At 41.2% G+C, this 15,958-nt stretch overlaps 1 protein-coding gene across 1 annotated transcript in view; it reads right to left on the reverse strand.

Annotated features, from left to right (window-relative positions):
• KLHDC1 (kelch domain containing 1) overlaps window positions 1-13,152 on the reverse strand; it is a 31,080-nt gene extending 17,928 nt beyond the window's left edge. Inside the window, exons 1-7 of the mRNA XM_074821188.1 lie at window positions 12,874-13,152; window positions 9,001-9,071; window positions 6,419-6,536; window positions 5,346-5,464; window positions 3,494-3,572; window positions 2,493-2,576; window positions 446-529 (exon numbers count right to left, since the gene is read on the reverse strand). Of these exons, the coding sequence (XP_074677289.1) occupies window positions 446-529; window positions 2,493-2,576; window positions 3,494-3,572; window positions 5,346-5,464; window positions 6,419-6,536; window positions 9,001-9,071; window positions 12,874-12,975 (657 nt within the window). The 5' untranslated portion in view covers window positions 12,976-13,152. The remainder of the gene's footprint in view (window positions 1-445; window positions 530-2,492; window positions 2,577-3,493; window positions 3,573-5,345; window positions 5,465-6,418; window positions 6,537-9,000; window positions 9,072-12,873) is intronic.
• Between the last annotated feature and the right edge of the window lie 2,806 nt (window positions 13,153-15,958).

A 15,958-nucleotide genomic window follows, 5' to 3' on the forward strand; every position in this document is an offset into this window, starting at 1 on the left:
AAAAAAAGCCAGCAGGTTTGATGTATAGATCTGCTAAGCTGTAGCAAGCACAGAACGCTAGCATCTCATCATTTATTTAAACCTGGTCTATCAGCAGGCTTGCTTTTGCTCCACTTTCAAAGAACCATCTCCTAGAGAGGTTATGCACACATCAACCGTTTTTGCTGATTTATAAACATCTGCATTTACCATACAGTCATCTGTTTTTTCCCTTTCTGGGACAACGTATGCTTCATCATTAATACTACAGACAGAAAGACAGACTCTTCTTTTTGTAAGGTAGAGGGGGATGAAAAGCAGCATCCTGGATTCAATGCCCCTAACACACAGCTTAGGCCAAAGATATTTTGGATTTTTTTTCTGCTACAAAGTAATTTGTTATTAAAAATATAACTGCCAAGAAAACAATATTACTGCCAATAAAATGTTTTAATTAAACACTAACCAGCACTCGTCCTCCAAAGATGTAACCTTTATTTCCCAGCACAGCACATGTATGAGCTGCTCGAGGCTGAGGTGGATCTCCACCCTGAAAGAATCAAAATAAGATCCTTCAGAACATCATCGATGTGCCAGTCAAGGCTAGTGGCAAGTCAGTAACACAGAGACTGCAAAGATAAGGCCAGCATGCATCAATATGCTGACAGAACTGCAACTTTAGAATGAAATCAGTTGTAGTCACGTCCAAGACACCACAGACATTAGAAGATACACATAATTGCCAAGGACAACTTTAATTGAGTTGCCTCAGTTGCTAATGTTTAATATATTCCCCCTTGATCTGATTTATCATTACTTTACTTAAGTGAAATTCAATTAATTTATCTTTAATTCCTAAGCATAAAATTACAGCAACACATCAGTTATAATTGATATCTCCTGTGCAGCTTTATTTTTCCAAAGTGCAAACCATCAGGAACTGGTACTAAAATCTCTGGAAATCAGATCTTAAAATTTGATGTTACATCCAATAGCCACATGCCAAAAAATCTTCCCTGTGTAAATCAGAAATAAGGACAGCAAAATTGGCTTTTACTTTTCAGTGGTAATTTCATTTTTTGCATTTAGTTTTATGGGAATTTTAGAACATCCTATAAAGACCATAAAATAGTGTCAGAGACTTATTACAATATACTTCTTCTACTGAGTTCTTATGTAAACTCACCAGGATTTTATGAACCTTTATAGCATACTATCATATTAATATTAATAAATAGAAATGTGTGCATTACTATTTTACTGGGAAACTGAGTATACATGCTCCTTTGGAAGACTATTAAAATAACGTATTTGCTGAAGACTATCTGATCTGTTTATTCTAACAGCATAGCATGACTGGGAGATATTTGTTCAAAGGATTTTTCAGCATTAACTCTTGAAAGGAATACAGCAACTCCATATACTCAATGCTCAAAGTAACGACTGTGTAACCCTCGCATACCAAACATGTATCTTTACCTCACAAAGGAAAACTGAAGGCCTGAACTAACAATATAGCAAATTAACTCCCCCCTTGCCTTCTTTAAGTCTGTGAAAGCTGAACAGTGAACGAAGAGAGACTAGATTTCAAGCCCACTGTTGTTCTTTCACCTTTCACACTGACCTCTCAGCTTTATGAAAAGGGGGAGGCAGGGGAAAGGGTGAAATCCCCAGGCAGACCTTAATCTCTCATGTGGTCAACTCTCAGTTCTCAGTGATGGGTTATCCATGCTGCAGATTAATTATACACAGAGTCACCCAAATGGCTTCATATCAAAACAGTTGAGATAAAGGGGGTTTGTTTGGCACCATTAAAACCCTTCATGTGTTTGTACCACGCACTCCTCAAAGACCTTCGGCTTCGTTCCTTCGCTAGGTGTGACACAGGATGAATACAGAGCTGGCCTGGGCTAACGGCTGCGCTCCAGCCCTGAATCTCCTCCACATCCAAAGCCCTGGCAAGGACACCCAAAGTCGCTAGAATCACCATAATCCATTTCTGCAGGACCCAAGCTTGCTCTGTGAGGAGCCACTGAAACACCTCCACACCCTGTTCCTCAGCCCCACTCTGGTATTCCTACTTAAATGGTTGTCTGGTGTACTGCAGTGCCTTGCCTTTTCCAGTAATGGAGTGCTGACAGTAATTTTATATTCCCAACAGTTGTCTTAAAGCTTGAATACAAAGCTTTATCTCAAAACTATCCCCTAGATACAATACTGTATCATCTTCTGATGTATCCAGATTTCTAACACCTCTCTGAAGTTTACGATATTTTTTGCATCAGAACCACATTATAGGAAAAACACCAGTTTAATAACATCCTGTGGGAAAAAAAATCATATCAGTTCTGAATTTTCCACATTTCAGAGGCATCCTGTTTAATGTAATAAGCCTGAGCAATACGAAGCATATTCAAATGACTTTTACCAACATCAATTTCTAGAGCAAAATAACTATCCAAAATGCAGTAAAATCACAATTGTGTCAAAAGACAGGTCTGAAAAACACTCACTCTAATTGCTGGTTGAGACCAAGTTTGTGTGGTTGTGTCAAAAACATGAACATCGTTATGCCATCCCCAGAATATCTGTCCTTCCTAAAAAAGAAGTTAAAAAATTAAAAGTAAGTATATTTTAAAATCTTTGTGCTTATTAAAGGATGCAAACTCAGAAGTGATCTGTCAAAACAGAAAATGAACTAAAATACACAATTTTATTAGAAGAAACATATGTTGATATTTTTAATAATGATGCAGCAGCCTCAGGTGTAGTTGAAGGTCAACAGCATTGAGGAACGTTAGGGCTGATGACACTTTTGAAAATGGGCCCTGAGCTCCGACATCAGTCACTGCAGTAGACAAATTCTACCTTCTCATTTTTAGCATAACATACTGAGAAAAAAATAGATTGTACAAAGTGATAAATTTCTGTAAGTCAATATTTAACATCCAATGTAAGGATCTATACTCCATTGAATGCATATCTATTTCTTATTAATTCCTGTCACTAAATACTCTAATCAGTCTTCTTTTATTAACTGTCATTATAGGAATCATTATAGGAAACTATCTAATCCAGGCATCTTAAAAGCAATGGCATTTACTCTTGATAACAAATTTTAAAAAAATCAACTTAAAGTATTAGTCAGACTTGTAAAGCTATAAATTCCCTATTGTTACTTCAAGGAGATAAATTCTAACATTTTCTGGGAGTTTCGTATTTAAAATATGTCTTCAGATTTAAAATACTGCCTTTGTTCCTGCTTTGACAGCATTTTATTTCACTGCACTCAAAGCCTAGCACTGGGTACTCAGAATATGCTGAACACCCACCGCTCCCAACACACACTATCTGAAATTCCAAATCTGAGTCAAAGATTCTAATTTGCATTTCTGCTGATGCTACAAATAAAGAAAAATCAGACAGATTTTCATACTTACTGAGTATAGTACAAAAGATCACGTTTTGACAATCAGAAAGGACAAATCACTCTGAATTGTGACAAATCTCTTACCCAAAATGCATCATGGACATCAAAACAATCACTCAGTTCATTATGCTTCCTACAGCCGTAGCCACCAAAATATATTAGCCTAAAAGAACCACAACAAAACAGAAGTTCAGTTAGCTGTTTTGTAAATAACATTCAAACGGATAAGCTGTAATAATTTATTTCAAATTTTGGTTTACCTGCTGTACTACTAATAACATTAACAACTTAAAATACTTCGTATTGTACCTAATTACGCAGCAAACCTTACCGAGACGAAGGTAGCAGTTACGCTGCTCAAGCCTAACAGAAACGCACATAAGCAAGGAAGAAGGTTCAAGATACCTCACAGTCCTATTCTCTATTCCTCCATCCACAAGCTTATTTATCACCATCACATTTTCAGACACGAGTCTCAAAATGACACATAACACAGACAGTGAAATGCCTATGTTTCTGCTAGAATTCCTACCCTTTTCTACTGAAATTCCTATGTTCCTGCTGTATTTGTTAGCTTTCTATATACATCTTTTCACAATAAATGTTCCCGAGGTTCAGCCCACAGACTGCCTGTGACCCACAAAGCCTTTCTCTAGCTGATAAAAAGATTCTTTCAACTAAGCACTACTCAACATATTGCATTGCAAGTATTGTTACACACCTCCCAGCCTAATATTCCACCCATGAAATGGCCATCCATAAGTAATGGTTCCTAAAGTTTTGTTTAACTTCAACATTTGAGGATATTTGGTATAGTTGTTAGTGATCTTGGGAGAAGGCAATTTAGGAAATGATGGGATGGTGAAGGTCATTCCAGACTGACATTCCTAGGGAAACAGAGTTACTGAAAGCATTGTGCAATACACCACGACATCCTGATTTGCAAATCCACATCTTGTGAAATTTTAATGTATACTTCTGAAAAGGTGCATAGCTTGTCCCCAAATACTTCTGTTAAATGAAAAGGTTATACTCTGACACCTAAAATAGGTCATTTTCTCAGTATGCGGATTACGTGATACTCTGAATAGATTAAATTAGTTTTGAATAATCTTGTATCAACAGCTAAGGAGAAGCCGTTCAAATATATGTAATTTCATGTATCTTGCAGTTAAATTACATTTACAAAACCAAGATATAGTACTGAGAGGCACTATACAGTTTATGCAAAACCTCTTTAGATGTGGAGTCCAGAAACAGCTTAATCATTTACATTTCATAGTGTTCACTGTATATCATATTCTTGTTTACAATAACTTTCATAACATGTCACTTCCTTGTGACCAGGTATGCCACAGTATCCAGACACTTTCCATAACAAAACACAAAATCTGAAGTAAAATATTTATTTTTAGCTAAGTATTTCTTCTAAATACACTCAGTAACTTTTACAACACACATATATAGGCTGACTTGGCTCTTAGAAAAGAAAGATAATCACTGAAATGCCTTTGCAATTATCAGCATTTATATGCTATTAAAATCCTTTACAATATACTAAATGTATTTTATTGCAGTTAATAATTTAATGCTTACATAATGTACAAAAAACAATGTAATTTTTATACTATTTTTTAACGTGCTAAAATTAAAACCATAAGTAACAGATGCATAATGATTTTTATCTAAAGTCTCAAAGCATTCCACAAACTTTCACTAATCTCCCAACCCTCTCCTTACGTGGATTTATACTTACCATTAATTCAGCTCACATGTGAGAAAAGTCTGGCAGAAAGTTGTTAGGAGAGTTACACAAAATCCCATAGCAAGTCAAGCTAAGAATTAAGAGTTTCATGAATCCCAAACCTGTGTGCTCTTCACTTTATAGTACTTCCTCTCTGCAATTAACACATATTAAATATTCTTAATGTGTTACCTGTCCTTATACACCCAGCAGGAAAGCTTGTCACGTGGTGTAGGAGGTTGACCTTTAAAATTTGTAATTTTTTTCCACCTATAGGTTCCATTTTTTGTTCGCAAATTAACATAATACAGCTTAAAAGAAAAAAATTACAATATTTTCAGTATAAACGATGTTGAAGAATCCAGCACAAATCACCAACAAAAAGAACAACCCACCACCCCCAGAATACACTACTTACTTTCAAAAAAAAAAAAAAAAAAAAGAGCTGACAGTGAAGTTTAGAATATGTAGCAACATACAGGAAGAGTCCAATACACCACAAGAACACAGTTAAAGTGTGAGAATTAGCAGCAATTTCCTCGCCTTCACTCAGCCAGACCAGAAGAGTAATATCCTGCTCCTTCCAGAGTCAACTGAAGCCTTGCAAAAAACTTCTGCAAGACAAACAGCTCCCAGTTCAATTCTACTGGCAGAACTGTCAGTAGTTCTGTCTAACCTAAGTAGGTAACTGCCCAAAATCAACAAGGCTTATGAACCCAGTACTAAACTGAGATCTGATTACAGGCTCCATTTCAGTTATTTTCTAGTCAGGACTGAACTCTGACTTCATTTACACTAAATGATAAAACAGCTCACTTCATCTCCTTTGCCACTCCAGTCTTCAGTTACAAGGAAGACTGGTAGCTGATTATATAAGAAAAGTAATCACTATCAAAAGAGCAAAAATAAAAGTGATATTCTAAGATCAATTTCAGTTATGGCTGCCAACATATTAAAAAAAAAAAAAAAAGGCAATCGGGAAAGCATTGGCAGTTTTCAGAAATAAATACAGGAAGTTTCACGTAATAGGTCTTATTCTGAAGCTATGATTCAGTGAAAAATCCCAGAAAAAAAATACGGAGTTGAACATTAAAACAGAAACCAAAGGGTTTTTTGTCCGTTTAAAAGTATACTTTTTCTACAAAAATAAAGCTCTTCCTTAAATTTCTCCTTAATTCAAATGCAAAGTACACCAGACAAAACAGTAAGGTCAGCATTATTATTCATTCAAATACAGTATGTTATGAAAAAAATGAATACAATACCCGATTACTGTATCCTTTATCATCAAATCCACCAAAAATATACAGCTTCCCATTAATGCTTGCCCCACAGCTTCCTGACATGGAGGTAGGCAACTCTCCTTCCATTAGGTGCATTGTCCTGCAATTTAGCACATACATTAAGTCTTAGAATGCTGCTTTCAAATCTGTTAAAATAAACAAACGCAACCCAGGTGTATTAATAATTTTTAGATTTAAAACTACAAATACAGTTTCGCCCATAACTAGCGCTAGAAACTATAGCTGATGTATGAAGTCGGGCTCCTGCAGTGTAAAAGGACTTTCACACGAATATTGTGTTTACGAAGCATCTCATTTTTTCCTGAAGGTGAAGCCCATATTAAAAGAGCATTAGTACAGCAGAAACTTTCATTATTCAAAACTTGGAAATACTATTAACTCCAAAAACTCCTAAAATGAAAACACGGTATTGCTGTTATTTTATAAATGGAAAACTGAGGCAGAAGTAGAAATCAGGTCAGAAGCACTCACTAATTTGGGTGCCCAATATGTCACTCCTAAAATTTTGCATAATGAAAAATCTTCAATAACGCCAATTTTAGCAATGAGTTCTCTGCTGAGCAGCAGCAGCAAACCCTAGCCTTTTCCTTGCTAGCCTCACTTACAAACCAGTAACTTCCTGTGATGTGAATTGTAACATCACACAATCTCAAGCACTATGCAACTATCTGACAAAACTCCATTTCTGTCGAACTCACGAGGCTGAGCATCAGGCCAAGACCGCGCTTGGACTCATCGCTCCACATTGAAAACAGCTTTCCTAGGATCTCAAATTTCTACAGAAGATCGGGACCTGCATTTCCCCCTCACACATACAGAGGACATGTGATTTGTTTAGGATTTCCACCTCATCGCCACACCTTCAGTCTCTGGAGATTTAGCAGCCAAATCCCAGCCTCTCTGTGCTGGCGCTCGCCTCCTTGCCCCAGCTTTGCTGCTGACACCTCAACTGCTTTCACCCCACAGTTTCTGGCTGAAGCTTCCTTCCCCTGCTGTTCCTGTTCATTTTTCTCAGCTCGACACTTGATTTGACACTGTGCCTTCCGACAGGGTCCTTTGCCCGGTCTCCCTCCTCAGTCCAAAGCCTGATTCCACTTTTTCTTCTCTCTGCTAGGCCTAACCCCACCACACTTGCTGATCCAGTCAATTACCTTCACCCCCTTCTTCGATGCATCCACATCTAGATTTTTCTACCACTGAGGGCTATAGAGAGTTCTGATGCTTGGCCTTACCCCAACCTAAAAGCCCTGGAGGCAGCCATTGAAAAGTTTTTTATGCGCTAAATCACAAGAGGTGAATGATGCACGTGTAACCTGTCCCTACTGAAAACGGCGCTCGCTAACAGCTGCTCAGGGCGCTGCTCCCAAATACCTTTGTTCCGGCAGCGTCACTGCCAGAGGCCAGCCCACCTTCCCCTTCTCTGCTCTTGCTCTCCCACTCCTGCCCGTTCCCGTACCGCGCACTCGGCTGTACATGTACAACTCTTTGTGCTGTAAACCAAATGAAATCAAGAACAGATCTTGGTTAAAAATAACCCTGAAAAAATAAAAGTTATATTTAACCCAGATCACTTTCCTGATCCAATTTCTCGTGTGACCATATAAACAGCTGTACCAGTACAACCGATACGGGGACGTCGGGGTGAAAACCAAGAGAGTATGAGCTTGCTTTAGCCAACCTTTCACCAAAAGAAACAGCAAACGGCAGTCTCAGTGAGTGTGCAATCTTTAATTAAAAAAAACAGAAAACAAAAAGAAGTTTGCAGCTAACCATACACAAAGTGTTGTTTTCAAAGTCAGTGACGACCACACAGATGTGGAAGTTCGTACATACTGTGAGACACCTTCCTGACCCAGCTCCCCTTCTCTCTCCAAATTGTTACTTTGAATACAGTACGCACCACCACACAAACAGGTGGGAGACTAGAAAGACAGCTGGCAAAAATCACATATAATCCCAAATGGATACTACTTTACCAGACTGAATGCAATTATTGTAATAGAAACCACTGGAAAATTTAAAAAGAGGCATTGCTATCTCTCCCCATGTTCGAGATGTAAGCACAATGAATATAAAATGTCAAGATTATACTGCTAGTGATGTGCAAGGTCTGGTTAGTTGAGTTCTTTATGCAAATACACTCAGAACACAAGTAATAACAAAAAATACATAATTGTAAATAGATCAAGACCCCAAATATCCGGTGTTTAAACACTCCTTTTAACATAAAAGTTAGTGTATGGAGAACTAAGCCAAAATCAATGCCCAAATAAAATGCACCTGTTTTAACAACAGAGCCTGAAGCTGACCATTTCAAACATTCTCTTGAAAAAAACAATTATACTTGAGTAATTGATGTGTTTCCTGGAGTTAATTTGCAAGTACATGTGTCTGTTCTTCAGTCTTCACATTAAACATCTGCTATTTAAACTCCAGGGAACATGACCAATAACTTGTGTAGCCAAAGTCTTTTCACCACAGCTCACTGTAATCTATGCAAAGATCAACTTATATATTAATTAAATATAAATTATGCAACTTACCATAACCCACTATCCATTTCATAGATCCAGAGCTCATCATTAGGCAGATAAACTTCATTTTCTTCAATTGACTAAAACCGAAAAAAAAATTTGCAAATGTTAAATCAATTATGCATTATACACCATACGTTTTAAAATGAAATACCAAATCGTGTTACTTAGCAACATGGAATAATCTTAAGGAGATAATCTACCAGAGCATAAGTCATTCCCCATCATTATTGCTCTGATCATTACAGTTTTGAACAGGCAGCTCAATAACGCTAATATTTTACAATTTATACTAGAAGTTCAAAAAAGATGTTTTTCATTTTTTGAAGCTATTAAAAACACCGTGCTAGGCCTTTCCTGATGTCATTGAGCTTTGTTGATTGTTAATAACATCTTTAATCACTCATTTTAAGGTGTGGTTTATAAAAAAATAAGTTTGGTGTATCAGAGGTAGGGGGAGAAGCGTTTCAATATTAAAAAAAAAAATACGAGTCTAATACAATAGCCAATTTGTAAAGGTAAGGAAATAGCCCAGGCGAACAATTAAGTCATGAGGAAACAGAGACAACAGCTACTAACAAGTAGCACAACAGTACCGTAACATGATTGTGGATTAAAAAACCCCCAAAATCTTAAGAGAGACTGTCAGAGACGCTTCCCTCCTCTATCAAAATGCTGCTATTAAAGGAAGCATTTATTCAGTCACTGATGTGATCACTCTGAACAAATTCTGCTGTACCTTTAGCCTTCACACCTCCAAATACAGAACATCAAAGACGAGCATCAAAGTATTAATGCTGTTCTTTGGGGCTTTTTGCACCTTCAAGGAAAAAAGAGTTCTCCTTCCCCTGAAGGATTTTTTTTCCCCTCATTCCACAAACCCTTTTTATCTTTTCCAGAAACCGAGACTTTGCCATGCTGTGTAGATGGATAAAGAACTCAACAACTAAACAGAAAGTTAGAAAAAATGAGGAACTTACTTCCTCAGGCCCACTCATTAAAGGCACAGATTTACCAACTTAACATTTTGCCAAGAAAGATGTGTAACAACATAAACCAGACCAGATTTGAAGCTCCTGAATTAAAACTCATTATCTTTTATTTTGGGAGATACTTTTAATTAGGAGGCAATTCTTGGTGTAATGGAAAAATATAGAGAAAAGTGTAACTGAAAAGCACAAAAAGAACAGTTATTTGCAGTGACTGAAGGAAGGAACTTGAAAGAACAGAACGTCAAATATAAAAGAGCTTAAACTATGCCCTAACATGAAGGAGGAAATTAATCCCTCTGTGGAAGACAGATCTATGAAGACTCCCAAACAGAGGCCATGTAAAAAAGGAAAATAATTTGGGAAATAATGATGAGGAAGAATAACAAACAGGAGAAGGAAGCCCAAAAGAATGCAATTGCAGCACTCAGGCTGAGTAACAACACCACCATTAATAACTGTCCCAGCATTAGAAAGAAAGACTGTGAGGGAATAAGCAGCCAGCGTCAATAAAAAAAAAAAGATTAAAATTAAATAAATGTGAGAAAAAGACATTAAATACAAAACCAAAATTTAATTATTAACAATGTAGTTGCTGATATTGATTGCTTGCCTTTTAATGATACTTTATTGTTACCTTCTCAATTTGAAAGGTGCCAGCCAGGCAGCCAGGCACTATGTTTGGTACAATTCATGAGGCAGGCTCTGCTGTTACCACGCAGCTTGCAGCTTTCACAAAGTGCAGAAGTCTACCCAATTTAATCTAGATACGTCAGTGGTCAGAGGCCGAGCGTTTGCTACAGAACCAGCTCTGAGCAAACACAGTGATGCCAAAAATAAGTTAGCTGGGCAGCAGTCCACCATCAACATGTAAAAATGTAAAATGATTTACCTGTGTAAAGTGCTGCTTAAAGAGTAACTATGATTTTCATAATACTCTCCACAAATAAATATGTAAAACTACTAAAAATGTTTGCAAAGTTTATCTGCTAAACTTAACTCACATTGTCCGTTTTTTGCCTGTGCCATGAACCCAGGATCCTTTATTAGAAAACCTTTGAAAACACTGCGCTAGCCAGTCCAACTTCAGTTTCTAAAGACCAAAGCATAGAGAACTACCCTGTATTACCAGTGTTTAGGTGTTGCATAGTTATACAGAGTATTATGGAGTTTAAGGCCAGAAAAGGACACTAAATTTTCCTGTACACCACAGACAACTCACACTATTTAAATATATACTTATTCTAAAGGTGGCTAACTTCTTGACACGACAATGTATTCAAATCCTTACATGACTTGCAGTCACAAGAAACACAAACTAACAAAGACCCCAAAAAGGAAAAAAAGATGTGGGAACAGTTTACAGGCTCCTGAGGGCTCCTTCATTTCATTTCATTACAGTTTGATATTGGGCAAGCCTGGCCACGCCAATAGGCTAGAGAAGGTGTGCCAGGGTAACCCAGCCAGCCAAACCCTGCTGCCCCGCTACCTACCACAGCTGAGGATTTATATTTCAGTACACAGTATCTGTTTGTATTTTCAGTATTTCAGTAGTCACCAGCAGCACAACCCATTTCAGGTCAAATAAATCCAGCTCAGGAGCAGAGCACCTCTTCAAACTCCACAACCTACCCAGCTCTATCCTATCTTTAAGTCCAATGTTTTTAGTTAAAAAAAAAACCAACATTCTGACTTCTAGAAACTAAACTATAATGTGCTTCAGGAAGAAACAAGTCAACTAACCGCTAGCACCTGAGTGCCCTAGAAACGTCCTTCCCTTTGCTACTGCACACACTCATAAGTTACAATGTATTTTAAAACTTAAATCCAGAAGCCCCCAGCCAGAATTCTTTGCTTGAGTCCAGAGGACTAGCTTTACACATTTCAAAGTTTACCTTAGCCTGTGAAAAATATAGAATACTGAAAATAATAACATGGTTTTGACCTGAGCAGGACCAGAATACAAAGCATGGCTATTTTCACTTTTTAGGGCTAACATGCACAGACACCGTGGATAAACTGGCTGTATATAATGTAGTATCACTCATAGTTCTCTTTTGGACAGAATTAATCCAGAGCTAAGAGTCACAAGGATTTAGTCGTGCCAGAACTGGTACTGATCTTTCTATGGAAAAAAAAGCAGATGTGGTTTTAGTCTGCCACCGGCTTGTTTTTGAAGTGACAGAACAGCATTCTGAGAGAGGAAAACACACTGTGCATAACATACAACTACTAAGAAGTAAAAAATGCAGGGACTCAGGAACAAGAACGCGAATTACACACTCGAAAAACACAGCTACAAATTATAGCTGTCACGCCACAGAGGAAGGGGGATGAGAAGCACTCTCTGAGGAACCACAAGTTTGTAGGAAAAGAGAAGCAAACCGGCTCTACCAGTCCTTCCCCAACGCACGCTCCGTGATGGAGACAGCTAAAAACGGAGGAGAAGGCGGCAGCCGTGGATGCCGGTCGGGGGCACCTACGCTTAGAGAAGGGGAAGCAAACCGAGTAGAAAAGCCCCCTCGCTCCGTTCGCGCCCTTCCCCTCAGCGCAGCCGCCGCCATTTAAAGCGCCCGCCCCTGCGGGGCGCGCTGCCCCGGCAGCCAATCAGCGCCCGCGCTGAGGTAAACAGCGCCCCGCTGCCGGCCCGCCGAGGGGCTGTGTCGGCTGAGGGGGCGGCCGGGGGCGACGCGGGGGAGTCCCCCCACCTTCCACCCGCTCCGCTCCCCTCCCCCGGGGCTCCTCAGCCCGGCTCCCCCCGGGCCGCTGGCCCGTCGCCCCGCCGCTCGGCTTCTCGCCCCCTCCCCTCCGTTTCCCTCCCTCCCCCCCCCCCCCCCCCCCCCGCGCTCGTCCTCGCCCCCAGCGCCCTCCAGCCGCCTTCCTCCCGCCTTACCACGTATCCCCCCCACACATAGAGAAAGTTCCCGTCCACCACGGCGCAGTGGCCGCTCCGCTCTTCGGCCACGCAGAACTGCTCCGCGGAGTCTGCCGCCATCTTAGGATAGAGGAGGAGGAAGCGGCTCGCCTGCCTCGGTGTTCGCGTCCCGCCACCGCCTCCTCCGGGAGAGGCTGCGGCTCGCCGCCGGTCGCTCCCCTCAGGCGGACGGGAAGCGAGGAGGGTCCAAAGTGTGGGGCGTCACCCTCCCCTCAGCGCAGGAGCCATGGCGGCTTCCCCTCAACCGCCTGCGGGGCTATGAGGGGTCGCTTCGCGGCCGGAGCCGCCGGGCGGGGGTTGGAGGCGGGCGCGGTGCCGTCCGGCGCTGCCCGCGGCCCCCCGGCTCCGCAGCCGGCTGCAGTCTGTGAGGGGGTCACGGGGGTGGCCGTGTGGCTGCGGTTTGCGGGGTTTGTCCTTGGGCAGCTCCTGGAAGGGGACTGTCGGGGTGAATAGACGCTCCCGCCATGGGCCAGAGCCCAGCGTCTGCCCAGCGGGGCGTGCGGAGTGTTGCGGTGTGAGATTTAAGGCCTAATAAACCATGCAGAAGCCTGTGAAGAAAGTGTGAGAGGAGGAAAAAAGCGCCGAGAATAGGTACCTAAACACAACTCAGTGCAAGAGTACAAGAGCGAGCTGGGTCTGTAGGCAGAGCTCAACAGGGGAGGTGGTTTAAGGCAACTGCAGCAGAACTTGCTGTCTGAAGGTGAGAAGAGTCATGCTCCAGCCACAAAGAGCGGCTATGGAATAGTAGCTGATATTAATTAAAACAATTGTGTAGGCGTTCAGACTGTTGACTCCAGAGAGAAGCATCCTGTGAATGCTGTCTTCTAACCTGCAGCCTGGGAGCAGACGAGGCAAGAAGCTACATACAGCGCTGTGGGAGATTACTTGGAATACCAGAGGTGCTGCTCAGGACCTGTGTATTGGGGCCAGTGCTGAGCTAGAGGTAAACAACAAAAAAAGTTGCTGTTGGGACCTCGATGAGCCACCTCCCATCATGTCCCGCACTACACACTTACTATTTGAGGGGTTTCTGATCCCTGTTATCCCCACCATTATATAGTCTTTCCTATATGTTGGCCTGCCCTTAAGCCGCAGACTAGGAAAAGCAGTAGCCTCTTAGGCTGCCGTTCCAGCTTTTACACTCTTAGATCAACAACCCGGTGAGCTCCAGCTGTACTGTGGATCTGGCTGGAATGAAAGGAATTCAAAATAAAACAGGTACAGCTCTTCAGAAAGAGTAGTAGAGTGGAGCTTGTGAGAAACAAGCACTCTAGCATCTTGTAAAAGGGCACTGAAAAGTAATGGTAAAGGTTTTCTTGTGAAAGCGGGACATACGTTTTCTCTGGCAGATCTAGGAGGGAAGACATTAACTATTCCTGTCAATAACTGCTAATATTAAAATGAAGAAATGTAATGATGCATTGGGATGATGGTTAAAACAATAATCATTAGAAAAACATGGATAGCAGGCAAACTCAGTCTATAGGTCAGGTAGAGCTGCAATGTGATGTCTCAGAAAGAAGCTTGGGAACAGCGCGAAGTCAGCAGCCCATGGTTTTGCTAGTGGAGCAGTGACAGGCATGAAAATGAGTTATTTGTCATGCTCAGTGTAACAAAACAATTCCATCAATTCACCTTTGGCATGAGGTAGATGTGCTGTCTGCTCGTGGACCATTAAGCTGCCTCAGCTGGCTCTCTGCTCTTGAGCCACGTGCGCTGAGACTGTCCAACAAAGCGCTGTGATGTCCAACAAAGCCATGGCAGGCGGCAGAGACGAAGAGCTGGGCATGGCTTCCAGAGCTCAAGACAGATGGCTCAGTGGAACAGAAGTCTACAGCTCATGCTGGAATACTTTTATATCTCTAGTGGGAGGCTGCAGGCAACCTAACAGAACCCCAAATACAGCAGGATGCTGTAGGAGTATGCTTTATATTCCTGGTTTGGTCATATCTTAAAAGAAAACAAGTTTCTTTTTAGATGAGGGGTACATTCCTTCTCTGGGTGTACCTCCCTTCTTCAGGTGAATGTAAAAATCAGATTTTCTTTAAAGGAGAATAAGTGGTAATCAGCAAATAGAAGAACTTACATAAGGATTGGGTTCATAATTTGCACCTAGCTGCATGCCTGAGACAAAAAATTTATCCTATTTCCTGCCAAAATAGCTGAGATGGTAGCTTTTTGTCTAAAGAGAGTAGATGCAGCTTCACCCATGAACTTGTTCCCAGATGAGGAGGAGTGATTATAAATTATGCAACTGAGTATGGACTATAGAAAATAAGCTGACATTTTTTATCTGTCTTTATATCCCTGAAGTCTTTTGATCAAGGAATTTTCTTTCAGAGTTGCTTTGTGAGCCTTCTGTGAAATAAAGCTGTACTTTGAGAGACAGGGTTCAGAGTGCTTGAATGAAACACCATGCATTTTTCATCTGGAGAGAGGGCAGCTGCCCCACAAGACTGGAACTGTATGAGGCACAGTGTATTTATTGATTGTGCTCTGTACTGGGATTCAGTACGTTGCAACAGACTTCAACCGCTCAGGGCCAAAGGAAAAATTGTAACAGTGGTTCCCTGGTTATGTGTAAAAACAGCCATGGAGACTGTCATGAGCTTGTTGGCCAAGACAGAACCCGCTGGAAGGGATCTCTGACAGTGCTGGCATATGAGTAGTGACGAACTGAAGAACTAAGAGTTTACTGTATACTAAACCCTCAGGCAACTGAGAGCTGTCCTAGGAAACTTGGCACCTGGGTAGGACAGTTACTGTCAGTGTATCAGAGCATAAGGGAAAGGGCCAGGGTCCCACTGCACCCTTCCAGTGAGGAAAGAGACCTACAAATCATTGAATCATGGAATGGTTTGGGTTGGAAGGCACCTTAAAGACCTAGTCCCACCCCCCTGCCACGGGCAGGGACACCTTCCACTAGCCCAGGTTGCCCAAAGCCCCGTCCAACCTGGCCTTGAACCCTTCCAGGGAGGGGGCAGCCACAGCTTCTCTGGGCAACTTGTGCCAGGGCCTCACCATCCTCACAGGGAAGAATTTC

Source organism: Strix aluco, chromosome 4 (assembly GCF_031877795.1).
Source record: "Strix aluco isolate bStrAlu1 chromosome 4, bStrAlu1.hap1, whole genome shotgun sequence".
Classification (NCBI taxonomy): Eukaryota; Metazoa; Chordata; class Aves; order Strigiformes; family Strigidae; genus Strix; species Strix aluco.